Genomic DNA, 12,440 nt, shown 5'->3' with positions numbered 1-12,440 from the left:
TATAGCATGCAGAATATCGTTGCATAACTAAACTGGACCAACCGTTTCCCTTTTCAAAGAGTCCACACTCATTGCTTGACAAATTTGATTCTAATATAAAGTCCGAAAACGTAAAATACGAGTTTACTAAACAAACAGTAACTGGATAGGGTCACTAGCTTGTCGTATACCAGGTAAAACCTCTCCACCTGCAGAGTCAATATTTTCTCACCATGTCCGGTGGGAAATTAAATCACCTGATCTGGGATAACCTTAAAAAACTTCCGCATGTCAACAGTACTTCGGGCTTGTAAGAAACCCTTGAGAATATGTGGGCGTACTAGCCATTACAGCATCCAATATGAGCTTTTCATCGTATACAAGCACCGAAATTAAAAATCATACAACGAATAATTGTTTGTATGATACTAGAAACTAACTGTTTATGAAGTGATTTAAACATGAGTTTCTACTTACTTTGCTTCCAATTTAACTGCAGTTAGAGGAATATTGACAAAAGAAAACCAATAAGCTTGATTAACCAACTGCGGGGCCTGTGGAAAAATTTTCAGTTGGGCCATAGAAATTATTTCAAATACACCTGGCCATTGCAAGCTGGTTTAAAACCAAGTAACAAACTCTATACAGGTAGTTCAACTAATGTCGACTTACAAAAGTTTAAAAAAGAATTTTGTTCAAATTTTATAAGTAACCTAGCCTTGAATAAGGGAATTAAAACCGTAAAATGAAAGTTTTTCGGCTAGATTAAATATATAATTTATTCAAGCGGAGCCTGCGGCAATTTCTTGTTTTGTCATTCATAGAACAAGGTTAACACCTTTTCGCTCTACACAGTCAATAGCCAAAAATAAACGCTACGAACTGCCAAGCTTCCCACTGTTGACAACGCATTAATTACGTACTTTTATAACTTTATATAATCCACTAAAGTTTCATCATTACGATGCTGTTATTCTTTAGCGCCACCAGTTGTAATTGTATTTTTGCATCAAATCCATTTGATGAAGAATTTTCATGAGTTTGAAGTTGAACAATTTCTCCAAAGACATTCATTAATATTGATTTATTTCCAGATATGTATTAAGGAGCCGTGAAACACCAAAAATGCTATAAAAGTCTTGTTTGATTTATTATACAGTGAATTTACTAAAAAACTGATTACTCGAAAAATCCTCCATGGGGCACTCTGAAATTTTGCATGACACTTTGGACTAACATTCCATAAAATGCCGTCAAAAAACATGATTCAAAATGTTTTAACAGAGGCGAAAAATCGATTCCAGAATTTTTGGCCTAAAAAACAATTTTGGCTACATTCATAGAAATTTTTAGCATAATTCTGGAACGTTTAAACCCACCAACTGCTGGGGTAATTCCCACGCTACAGAACAACACAAACCATGCTGCCTTCTGGTTGGTCTAAACAAATTTTTTTTAAGCCATACTTAAAAGCCCAACAAAATCACAGAGATCTTAGTTTCACCCTGTTTGACGGCTTCTTGATACGTAATGATGGTTACTGTCGTACAATTTATTTTACACGATAAAACAATCAACATAATGTAAAATTGTAAAAGCAGACAGCCAGATACACAAAAACATTTAGTACAAACACAAATAATATTTGAACACAGTGTGATTATATATATTATGAAGAACTGTTAAAAAGTGTTAAATATAAAATCGTCACTTACTAAACAAAGGCTGTCGTCTTAAAGAGGTATTTTAGGTGGAAGGTTTTTCACAGTTGCGGTTTCACAAATTACTGTCAACAACAAGGTGTGTTCAACACCAGAGCAGATCTTAAGATCAACTCCTATTGTACATATATGACATCGTTGTCATCGATAACTGATGATGAACTTCCCAGTTCTTTCGCGAGGTTCTTATTTTCATCATCATCAGCTGATTGGTTATCCAGCGTGTTTCCCTTATCTGGGACAAACTTTCTTTTCTTCTGTTTGAAGAAATCCGTCATCTTTTTCGACCCAGTGGAGGCGTTTTGAATTTCTAACATAATACAAAAAATTCAACTAATTCAGTTTGCATGAAACAGCAACCTTCTCAGAAAATCCATAAAACCAACTGACAACGCAGCTAAAGAAAATCAACTTAAATCAATGTCAAGTAACTGTATCATGCTGCACTGTATCAACTGTATCATGTACTCACTGCTAACATTTCTTTTCTTCTCAAGATCCTCACTGAACTTCTTGACAACATCGGGATGTGCAGCTTTGACGAGTTGCCTTGGTTCTGGGCTTACATGTTCGCCATAGCCACGTACCAACCACTTCACATCATAGATCTCTCTCCTGTTCAATATCCGCATCTTCTCTATCCTAATGAGATTAAACCAAATGGCAAATGTTAGATAGATAAATTCTTTACAAATTGCTTGACATGTGATTCTATACAGACTAACATCAAACTAACGATAAAAGTTATTGCAACAATACCCGATAAATTCTACAAAAGATTTCTCCTTCAAGGAAAGAGCCCGGTAAGTGAGCAGGGGGAGGACAGTTTTCATGATAAAGTCTGGTGTCCACTGAAGACATTTCATCAATCCGTCCAAGCAGGGAGCGTGGGCTCTCGGGATTTCTTTGACATTCCGTGGTTTTTTGAACTCTTGAATGATCTCTTCCGGTGGAAATCCATCAACCTTTAGAAAACAATAAAGATAAAAATAATTTAAGAGCAAAGTGTTAGGAACTGAGAGATATTTAAAAAATAAGTATCAGAGCCAAAAAACTAGCTAATTGGCTAGTATAACTAGCGTAGTTTGTACTGAAAGCAATTTGTGTAGCATAAGATTGACAACAGTTCTTGTTTAAATGAAACATTAAGAACTGTTGATAAAACGCACCTTTTGAGCCTTCAACCAAACTTCGTCCTCAATCGACTCATTCTGATGTAAATGCCATGGGCAGTTGCACTCATTAAAAGTGTCCTTCCCATCTGCGCAATCCCTTCCACAATCATCACAACTTCCTTTAAAATGTTTATTCTTTGTGCCTGGTGATGAATATACACAAACATACTTACAATAGAATGTGCTGAATCTAGCTGTTTATGTATTTATAAAACCTTGTGTCAAAAGCAAGTCAAAGTGTGAAATTTACTTCAACTGACCTAAATGCTTACATACAGTACAATGCAGAAGCTTGCAAGGGATTTCAGGTTTAGGTTTAGTTTTCCAATCTCGCAATGCTTGTAGCGCGTTTTTCCCTTGCCATAAATTAAGCAATTTGAGAGCTTTAACCTGGCAATGAAAATTAAACTTGCTATAATATCCTAATTGGAAAATCCACTTCCAGATTATGTTACCGGCACTTGAGCTCCTTAACTTAATGGAGTTCTCATTTTGACCAGGTAAACTGTTAGGAATATAAACATACAATGAAACATTTAAGCACAATACCAATAACTTGTTTGAGGACATAACTCACAACTGAATAGAAGACAAAACTCACTTTCCCAATGCCGGGCACTCCGTGTTTTCCATCCACCGTGTAATCACATCCAGTGAGAAGTGCCATCGCAATAAAGGAATCTCGATTGAGTTTTAACTTAGTCCAGATATTCTTCATCTCATAGCAATCAACGGTGGCTTCCTTTAAATAAAATTATGTTGTTGTGGCTGCCCATGAATGCTAAATTGCTTTTATAAGCGGAAGATGAACGGCTAATAATACTGTACTACTACTTAAAAAAATAAACTATTTTTAATACATGTCACTCTCACCTCAACAACAGGAAACATTACACTACGAAAGTTAACCTAAGATCTTGAAAAATGTTGTGATATACTTATGTAGATTGTAGACTAGTAAACACACTTGTTTATTGAAAGTTATATTTTTGTACACTTTTCTGGCACCATACAAGAACACGTCACTATCATTCGTGATACAAGCATCAACATTTCTGTTCAGATTTAGCACTGCACAAGTTGCTTCTGCTTCGCCATCAGCTTTCAAACATGGAATGCCGAGATGCTCCAGAACTTCACAGCACTGAACAACAAAACCTGTTTCAATTTCCAAAACTGAAAGACCTTTTGCAATGAACAAGAAATTAGAACAGTTATACATCTACAGCCTTAGAAATTGAACTTCCGGCTGGCTGCCATCGCTACAATGTCACCTTTTTAAGTCGAGCATCCAGTTCATTTCTCGAACAAGTAATCCCAGAAAAGCCCCTGTCTTTGCTGAATCTGGCATTTACAAACAGTAAATTGTTTTTGAGTCTTTTGTACAGGTATCAGTATACACACATAATGCTACAATAAGCTATATATTATAAAATGCTTTGGTCTACCGCTGAAAAATAACTTTTTAGGAGTTTTTCCACAAAAAATTAATAAGACAATATGAAAAATAGTATATATATATATATATATATTTCTAACACAGTGTACTTAAGGTTACAACTTCAGATCCTCATTTTAATCTTCCATATATATATGGACTTATATTACATGGATATATATTATATGGAGCTACATTATATGACTTTATACACAAATTGCTGTTATATACAAAGCCGTTAAATTGACAAACTTTGATTGTATGGCACCTTGTATTGGACCTGTTGGCAATTGTTTGCTGCTTAAGAAGAGGTGGTTTCCCATCAATTACAAAGACAAGTTTCACCCCTCCACGAATTAGCTTCACAACACGAGATATTAAGTTCCTAAGAAACAGTAAATTAGTAACAGTAAAGAAATTAAAAGCAAACTTTTCGGAATCACAGGTTTTTTGAAGAATAAACACAAAACTGAATAATCTAGCAATTTATTTCTCGCTGATATTTCCAGTCATACTTGACCCATTATTTATGTCAATGTGATATTCTGGTTTGGCGGCTAACCTTATAGCAACTGTACACATCTTAGCACACTTACACTCATAACAGTTTGCCGTGTTTCTTATTAAAGCTTACAATACAATTTATCTACCTTATGTAAGTTTCTACGTTGGAACTTGTGGAGCCAACTGCTTCGGATTGGCAAATCCATGGGGCTAAATCCACAGCAAGTGTTTCATTGCGTAGATCCTTTAAACTTCGAGTAGTGCCAATTTTATTTTCTTCCAGAATGTCCCACAAACCATAAACGCCCATAACAGCTTACCATGCAAATGGTTTGAAAAATTAAAAAAATGTACCTAAATTAGACCCAATTTATCAATATGCAAGCCAAACTTTTTTATCTTCACACCAACTTATAATAAATAAATAAAGAACTGAGGCTTACTGCATCATGTTGCACAATACTGTGTACATATTGTTAACGGTGGTTCCCCATACACAAAACCATAATGCTGGCAAAATATTTTTTTTTCGTCATTAGGTAAGTTAGGACGAAAAATCACTATAGTATGCCTATTAATTGTTAATAGAAAATTTCATGCGCTAATACAAGCATATAAAGACAAAGCTTAAAATTTGATTAAAAATACTAACGCCGCTAAGTTGTTGATAACAACTAGCACGAACACTAAACCCAAAAATGCATGTAATGCAAGATTTCAACAAGTGAAAGCTTGTTTGACTTCTTTTATGTTAAAAAAACAACAACAAAGCGTTACTTAATCTAAAACAATATATTATTTTTCTATTATGACTAAGATTGTTTGATTAACCTTTATCAAATTGCCCTTGTTCAACTCAAAGGTACTAGCCAACGACATGCTGCGTGTTGACTTTAAAGGGTGCTTATTTTTGTTCTTGATACTGCTTAGAGTTATTGAGTAAGTCTTGTTTGGCTTTAATTTTGGATTTTACTTATTCGAATTTTTGTCTTCAGTCTATTATAATATTATCACCCACAGAGGAAAACTCACTTTCAGTGGGGTTTCTTGAAAATAGCTGCATCAGTCTTTTATTACGTACGTCATTGCTTCAGTGTCGTTATGCCAATGATCACATCTTTTGAAATTATGGATGTTATAGGTTTCAATGCTTACCGTGTTACGTTTTGCATCAAATATTTGTTACTGATTAACTGGTGTTCGAATTGCTTGGCACTGTACATTGTCAACATATATGAGCAAACAAATCGATCAATCCAAGGGTAAGCTAAAAGAGAAATGAAAATACTGTGGCGAAAATGAAAGACGAGTGCCCCCGCCATTGTTAAATGACATACGAGCTCGTGCAACAAATTTATTAACTGCGTAATAACGAAACTAATAGTTTGAGTTCTGCATAGCTCAAGTTTTGAAAAGCTAACATATTTAAGTTTCTTTGGTAGTGAGGTTTATTGTAAAGAGGGAATCTATAACGTAGACCAGTTATAGACTTAGTAGCTAAATTAAATAACTGTATGGGTGATCACTGCAGTTTATACTGTAGCATATCCTACTTTATATTACAAGTTATATTACACTTTCTGGGTTTTATTCGGCAAAATGGATTACGAAAATGATGACGAACTTTTGGATTGGAATTTAGATATCGATGGAGATTTTGAAGGAGCATTGAATGACGAAGATCAAGGCCAAGTACGATAAATTCCCTTTACATGTCGTCAGTTGAATTTAACAATTTTAAACAGATTGTTGTAGCATAGCATTCATACGAAAACTAATAAGGAGACAGTTGTAAGTTATAACGCATCATTCATACCAAAGCAATTTAATGCAAGCGAAACATTTAGCCTAAGTCAATTTGATAAATTTGTGGATTAAATGCAGAATTTAAATCACGTTTCAAAAAGACGACAACAAGCCCCGGCTAAAACGCCAGCTAGCTGGGTAACATTTTCCCCGGAAATTGAAAACCCGCCTTCACCAAGCCTCATGGGCAAAAGGTCAGCTGTCATATAAGTTAGTCACAAAACAAACCAGTTCACCGTAGTGGGTTGTTTTACTTCAAAGCGTACTTTATTTCATTTCAAGATGGTCAGGGGACGGAGTTTCTATAACTTCTCAAGATGGAGACAATTTTAAAACCTCTCAGAAAATCAGCACCACTCAAGACGGGACCGAAAACGATGGTACAAAACAAATAATCTTAGCCTTTATTTCTGAATAGCTTATACAAGGCTCATTGGAGGAATTGTTGGACGCAAGGCTGGCAACAATGCATTCCTGGGTCGACACCGCGTCGCAATACCATTGTAGACGTAATGCTCTTGACTATCTTGAGCAAGGTTTGAACGACGCTCGCTATGTTTAGGGGTCCTAGTGAAAATTGAACAGCTTCAAATTTGGGCAATACGTTAAAACTTAAAAATCAAAAAACGAAACAACGAGTTGTGTGTGCCTATAGCGGAGATCGCAAGAATACAAGCTTAATAATTACGGCTTTGGCTATGAGAAATCGTCATCTAATTTGAACCGTGAAAAGATTATCCTCAGTCCGACGATAAAGCTTCGGGTGCCTTACCATGACATAGGTTATTTACCTAACTTATCGTTGGTAGAAGTTTTATCGATGTTACGTATGTACAATAGATAACACACAAAATATCTTTCACTGTACAGGAAACAACAGTTATGGGGATAATACAGGATCTTCTTTCAGCAAATCTATGCAAGATAAACCAAACAGGTAAGAAGAAGCTGTGACCTATTCTACTGTCGTACAAACAAAAACAATCGTAGGAAATATTACACATATACATAAACTTTTAACTGAATTACTTTGCTCTTCAAAAAGCTTTGCAGATTATCTTCCAAAATATACCGACGACGGTCAAACACGATTCACCATCCTTGACGAAGACGATGCTGACATCACCGGATATGACGCATCACCGATGGAATTTCGTGGAAATCTGAAAACAGGAAATCCTCCGTATCGATCAGAGAGTTCGTCGTGTTGCGTTATTTTCCGTTATATGATCTTAATGTTGTTGGGATTTGCTCTCGGAATTTTGGTCGGGTATTTTATCGCTTTCAATCGCCAAGTTCATGTCAGTGTTGTGAACCCTTCGCCTGCTAGCAGCACCTACCCAACCCGTGCCTTGCTAGATACAACCAGCTTGTATAACAACACCCTGGGCGATGACCTCACCGCTATGAATGCTTCATCTGCAACAACTACATCCACTTCGGAGCCCCCAGGAAAAAATCTTTTTGTTATGCTGTAACTTATGTCGTCTGACGTGGTTTGGTATTTCGCAAAAGATGTCTGTTGAACTGTAACATGGACAGCAGGATTTGTACATATCTGTTATACCTCATTGTAAATCATGTATTATCAAGCCATGATATTGAAAATTATACCGCATACAAACGCTATATTCCGTCACGAATGCTTTGCTGTTGCCCGTAGTGCCGGTGGTTTCGTGTGCTGCAGGTTTGCGTTATTTGTTCTGATGCAACCAGTCTCAATAAAATTTTTCGCGTCCCATAACCGATTTAATTATTACATAGTCCTACACTAGAATCTCTACTCTCAAAAAGTAATGACGATATTGCTCACGTAATAATTGTGGACGCTTTCGAAGTAAACATTACTTCAATCCATTAGAAAAGTCCTTGCCGCGTATTTCTGAACACGATACGTGATTTGAGAAACGCAGTTCTAATGTGTGATGTATATTTGTGTTGATTCGTTGCTTACTGTAGAATGTGCAATAGAATTTCATCAAACTGCCAGACTACTTATAAAATTGGTAAGATGTGCACAGAATGGCGTACGACAGGAAACCTGTATGAAGACATTACTAACTAGAATTTGATATCACGAACAAAAGTCTAGAGAAGGTACTGCCTGTCCAATTCCAGGGTGAATAGACATGTTTGCGAAAGATGTCTATCCGAAGCAGCAACAATTTATTGAGCATGAACTCGAACACAAAGGTTCAGTGAAAACAATATTGAATGCGCAGTTCATGGTTACGTTTTGGAGCCGCTTTTTACGGTACAGCAGAGGGCTTGAAACAGATAATTTGAACTAAAGCAAACTGGATTAAAATCATCCTTCATAAAAGCGTGGTAATTCATTTCCTAAAATAACTCTCCTGTCCACACCATCCTTGGTTATGGCTGCCAGTCGGACCACCCCGCCGCTTGAACCATCTCTGTTCATTGCCAGTGAAAGAGCTGTAAAAATGCAGAATGTGAAACTTTCTATGATGGCAAAATGTGGAGTATTGTGTTTGTAGTTATTTGGTGACCTGGGTATTGACCTGTTTTATTGATAAAACATTGAACTTAATTTCCACATAAACTCAACCTCAGCAAACAAGTGGTACGATATACTTTCAGCTCCCAGCTTTAGAAACTTTTAATTGTATGGCATTTAACACTACGGATATTATCAATAAATTCGTAAATTCCTGGCCTATATACAGTTTATGTTACCATTAGCACAAAACTGAAGACATTCCTCTTTGGTCATCCCTTCCCGAAATGTGGCGTCAACATGGCCATAAATGTATGTGCTGCCTGAACCACCAATAGAGAAAGGCTGTCGAACAAGCATGCCACCAAGTGGGATTGTGTACACCTAAAACAAAACAACCTCAATGTAATGTAGACAGATATAAATGTACATGATGTTTTTAAAAATCAGCATGTGTCAAATTCAGAAATCGGACTTTGCAACTTGCGCAGTATGGAAAAACGTGTGAAAAACACATCCAGCATTTTGATTCGTAACAATTTTGAAACAAATTCATCTTTTATCTTACCTGGCCACCTAGCTTTAGGTCCCAGCCCGCAACAATTATTCCCGCCATGAGTTGATCACGGTAATTATAGCAATAATCACGAAATGTTTCCGCAGCTTTTTTAACAGAAGGGAGACCTCCCATCATGATGCTAAGGAAGTAGAAAAAGAAAAGTTTTACTTAAATTTCTGACATTTCTTTCTTTCTCTTATGTAGGCTTTTATTTGCAAAATTTATAGAAACTTGCTTTGAAGAATTTCCTGGCGTCTAGTGGCATATTACTTACCTGTCTAACTCTACATTGGCAACCACGATATCAGCAATGGCTTGCGTGTCTGCAGCTGAACCCGAACGACAGCAGAATATCCTGTCGTGGATTGGCGTGAGTTTGTCTGTGACACGATTTGCAATATATGCCCTGAATAATGAAAAATGTTAATGAAATAGAACTAAAGCTATGCGTAATATTTGAAACAATTATTACATTTAATACTTTTTACTGGTATATACTATAGTTTCATTATATGCAGCGTAACTAATGTGAAAGCTAGTTAGATCAATTTCGTTTACTTCAAAATTTCTAACAACTCTTAGTAACGTTACAGGTTTTGACGAAATGGCTGTATAGTAATATCAATCACACCAACATCAGATAACTCAAGTTTTGACAGCTTTGAGATAATAAGATTTCACTGTACATGATGCTAAGGTCAACCTCATAGGCATATAGGCCTACTCTGTAATATTAAAAACGCTTGAATTAATTTCTCACCCAGAAGTTGTCCTTGAATCGGCCCCAATCACAACTCCTCCATCAAATTCAACCGCCATGATTGACGTCTACAAAACATTTTACTAAATATTCCATTCACTTACAGAACCATTGCACACAAACATGTCAAAATGCAGCAAATATTGACAAGTAGAATATCTCTGACTGAGCTAAAATCACGAAACTTACCCCAGTACTGACTTCCCCTTCCTGAAGTCCATAATCGTTGCCAAAACTCATTGTTTTTCAAGAAAAACTTACTAACTATTTTAATGTACGGTCAAATATAGCGTAGCTTTCGTCTGCAGATAAAATAAAACATTTGCTGACTAAAGTGAAATCCGCAATGCCTACACAGTGAGCATTGACTATAGTGCAAAATTAATGAATAATGCAAACACTAAGGAATATGTTATGCAAAGCTACGAATTGAAACTGGCAAAGAACAAACAAAGCAATAACAGTGGTATAAACATTACAGATAAATATATACAAATATCTTTATTTAATTTTTTTTCGTTAGTTAATTACTAACTTAATAAACCATATATAATGGTTAATTGATTGCTATTACGCGCAAGATTGAGTAAAATATCAATTCATCATTTCAGCTTAATACTTTGTTCCAAACCACTGATTTATTTTAGAAGCTTTAAGACATATCTTGATCGAAGGAACTGACGGAAATCCATCTGTTGAAGTGGCGTAGGTAACAGTGACTATACCGCAATCATCTTCGTGATGAACCAACATAAGTGGGCCACTCTGTTCAAAAGAGAGCTTACTCGAAGAGATGCTTTGTGAAGTGACCGGACTGGAAGCAGCCCAAATTACATCTTTATTGCAGTCCTTAACGACAATGTCTAGCACAGCAAGATTTTTGATTAGGCCAGAAAATAATTCTGTCTTCCATCGCCACGATAAAAGCTTAAACGGACCGACACAGGAACTGTCAGGCGCCATAATTAAAAGACCATCCTCCACGGATTCATTTGACGACAAGTGGCTAAATTTATCCTGCCAAAGAGTTTTTGTTGAAGAGTGGAGATGCAGATAACACGTGTAACCATGGAGACCGTACCGTGGGTCGATATCATCTAGCACAACTCGGTGCGCTGGAGAAAAAATGCGTTCTCTTGTGGAGAAAAATGACTTTTGAACTAGGTTGTAGCACAGAAGAGGGGCATAAATAATTGCAGGATCGTCCGTTCCTTTCCATGAACCTACAAGAAAACCTCCAGGAGTCTTGTGCATCTCAATCTGGTCATCGCTAGCTATGTCCGCAAGCTCCCTCTCTTTTGCATCAACGAGTAAACTTTCACACTTCACTAATCCGAGTTTAGTAGGACTCCCTTGTACAGGGCAGCAACCATGTCCCAATACTAATGCAGTAACAGCAAAGATGCTTAAACTCTTTATAGATTTCAAAGGAGGAAAGGAATGAAGACTATGACACTGCAACAAAATGGATGCTTTGAATGGATTTCTTTGACAACTGCTTTGCATCGGGAAGTAGTGATCTCTATCCTGTTTGTCTTTAATTAGCAGTTGAAATTTGATGTGATATTTTTCAAATATATCGGAAGCGAGAGTCACTCCAGCATAGGGATCGATTTTTACGTTTGACAAAAGCCGTTGATTTCTCGTCCTGCAGTGATTGAAAAATTCTCTTTTCCAGGAGACACTGCTTTTATCAAACTCTCTTTTTGTGTCTGATAACGTCAATTTCATCAGTTTAGAATATGCGGTGTTAACACCGACATCAAAAAACCTTTTGAAGGTGTCGTGCCAGAGCAGACTATCTTCGGATAAATGCTTCCACTTCCGACAAACACAAGTAACCTGAAGCAAATTGTCAATATCCAAAAATGCAAATATCTTGACAATGATTTCATCAGGAAGATCGCTTACACAGAGCTTGTGTTTACGTTTCACAGGAAAATGATTTTTCTTCCTGTTCGACTGACCTGTGTATTTTTCATAAAAACTACTCAGTTTAGACGGGTTTGACACTTTCTTCATTTCAAAAATTCAGGTACT

General features: G+C 36.5%; 4 protein-coding genes across 5 annotated transcripts; 1 reads left to right on the top strand and 3 right to left on the bottom strand.

Annotated features, from left to right (window-relative positions):
• Positions 1 to 1,110: 1,110 nt before the first annotated feature.
• LOC143450672 (flap endonuclease GEN homolog 1-like) lies at positions 1,111 to 5,215 on the bottom strand. 2 transcript variants are annotated; one of them, XM_076951311.1, is made up of 10 exons: positions 4,964 to 5,215; positions 4,582 to 4,698; positions 4,150 to 4,219; positions 3,843 to 4,019; positions 3,477 to 3,617; positions 3,136 to 3,265; positions 2,870 to 3,018; positions 2,460 to 2,665; positions 2,173 to 2,342; positions 1,111 to 2,010 (listed from the first exon to the last, which is right to left on the bottom strand). In XM_076951311.1, the coding sequence occupies exons 1-10, from the start codon at positions 5,125 to 5,127 to the stop codon at positions 1,817 to 1,819; spliced, it is 1,518 nt and encodes a 505-aa protein (XP_076807426.1). In that variant the 5' UTR covers positions 5,128 to 5,215; the 3' UTR covers positions 1,111 to 1,816. The 2 variants fall into 2 exon arrangements, with proteins under 2 accessions (XP_076807426.1, XP_076807427.1); XM_076951312.1 differs by having other exon boundaries at positions 3,148 to 3,265.
• Positions 5,216 to 6,158: 943 nt separating this feature from the next.
• Positions 6,159 to 8,647, top strand: LOC143449352 (uncharacterized). Its single transcript, XM_076949517.1, has 5 exons — positions 6,159 to 6,509; positions 6,702 to 6,817; positions 6,906 to 7,003; positions 7,494 to 7,560; positions 7,669 to 8,647. The coding sequence occupies exons 1-5, from the start codon at positions 6,417 to 6,419 to the stop codon at positions 8,099 to 8,101; spliced, it is 807 nt and encodes a 268-aa protein (XP_076805632.1). The 5' UTR covers positions 6,159 to 6,416; the 3' UTR covers positions 8,102 to 8,647.
• Positions 8,648 to 8,768: 121 nt separating this feature from the next.
• Positions 8,769 to 10,793, bottom strand: LOC143449354 (proteasome subunit beta type-6-like). The gene is made up of 6 exons (XM_076949519.1): positions 10,590 to 10,793; positions 10,401 to 10,468; positions 9,915 to 10,046; positions 9,650 to 9,779; positions 9,321 to 9,465; positions 8,769 to 9,059 (listed from the first exon to the last, which is right to left on the bottom strand). The coding sequence occupies exons 1-6, from the start codon at positions 10,638 to 10,640 to the stop codon at positions 8,932 to 8,934; spliced, it is 654 nt and encodes a 217-aa protein (XP_076805634.1). The 5' UTR covers positions 10,641 to 10,793; the 3' UTR covers positions 8,769 to 8,931.
• LOC143449351 (F-box only protein 15-like) lies at positions 10,704 to 12,423 on the bottom strand. Its single transcript, XM_076949516.1, has one exon. The coding sequence runs from the start codon at positions 12,420 to 12,422 to the stop codon at positions 11,013 to 11,015; it is 1,410 nt and encodes a 469-aa protein (XP_076805631.1). The 5' UTR covers position 12,423; the 3' UTR covers positions 10,704 to 11,012.
• Between the last annotated feature and the right edge of the window lie 17 nt (positions 12,424 to 12,440).

Source organism: Clavelina lepadiformis, chromosome 3 (assembly GCF_947623445.1).
Source record: "Clavelina lepadiformis chromosome 3, kaClaLepa1.1, whole genome shotgun sequence".
Classification (NCBI taxonomy): Eukaryota; Metazoa; Chordata; class Ascidiacea; order Aplousobranchia; family Clavelinidae; genus Clavelina; species Clavelina lepadiformis.
The sequence above is the reverse complement of the archived record's forward strand: the minus strand, read 5'-3'. Positions and strand labels throughout refer to the sequence as shown.

Coding starts and splice junctions, on each gene's coding strand:
- LOC143450672 (XM_076951311.1), bottom strand. CDS start 5,127: ATGGGCGTTTATGGTTTGTGGGACATTCTGGAAGAAAATAAAATTGGC. Junction 4,699..4,963: donor AACGTAGAAACTTACATAAG/GTAGATAAATTG, acceptor ACTGTTTCTTAG/GAACTTAATATCTCGTGTTG. Junction 2,666..2,869: donor TTTGGTTGAAGGCTCAAAAG/GTGCGTTTTATC, acceptor TGTTTTCTAAAG/GTTGATGGATTTCCACCGGA.
- LOC143449352 (XM_076949517.1), top strand. CDS start 6,417: ATGGATTACGAAAATGATGACGAACTTTTGGATTGGAATTTAGATATC. Junction 7,004..7,493: donor AGACGGGACCGAAAACGATG/GTACAAAACAAA, acceptor TTCACTGTACAG/GAAACAACAGTTATGGGGAT. Junction 7,561..7,668: donor ATGCAAGATAAACCAAACAG/GTAAGAAGAAGC, acceptor CTCTTCAAAAAG/CTTTGCAGATTATCTTCCAA.
- LOC143449354 (XM_076949519.1), bottom strand. CDS start 10,640: ATGAGTTTTGGCAACGATTATGGACTTCAGGAAGGGGAAGTCAGTACT. Junction 9,780..9,914: donor GCCAATGTAGAGTTAGACAG/GTAAGTAATATG, acceptor CTACTTCCTTAG/CATCATGATGGGAGGTCTCC. Junction 9,466..9,649: donor ACCTAAAGCTAGGTGGCCAG/GTAAGATAAAAG, acceptor GTTTTGTTTTAG/GTGTACACAATCCCACTTGG.
- LOC143449351 (XM_076949516.1), bottom strand. CDS start 12,422: ATGAAGAAAGTGTCAAACCCGTCTAAACTGAGTAGTTTTTATGAAAAA.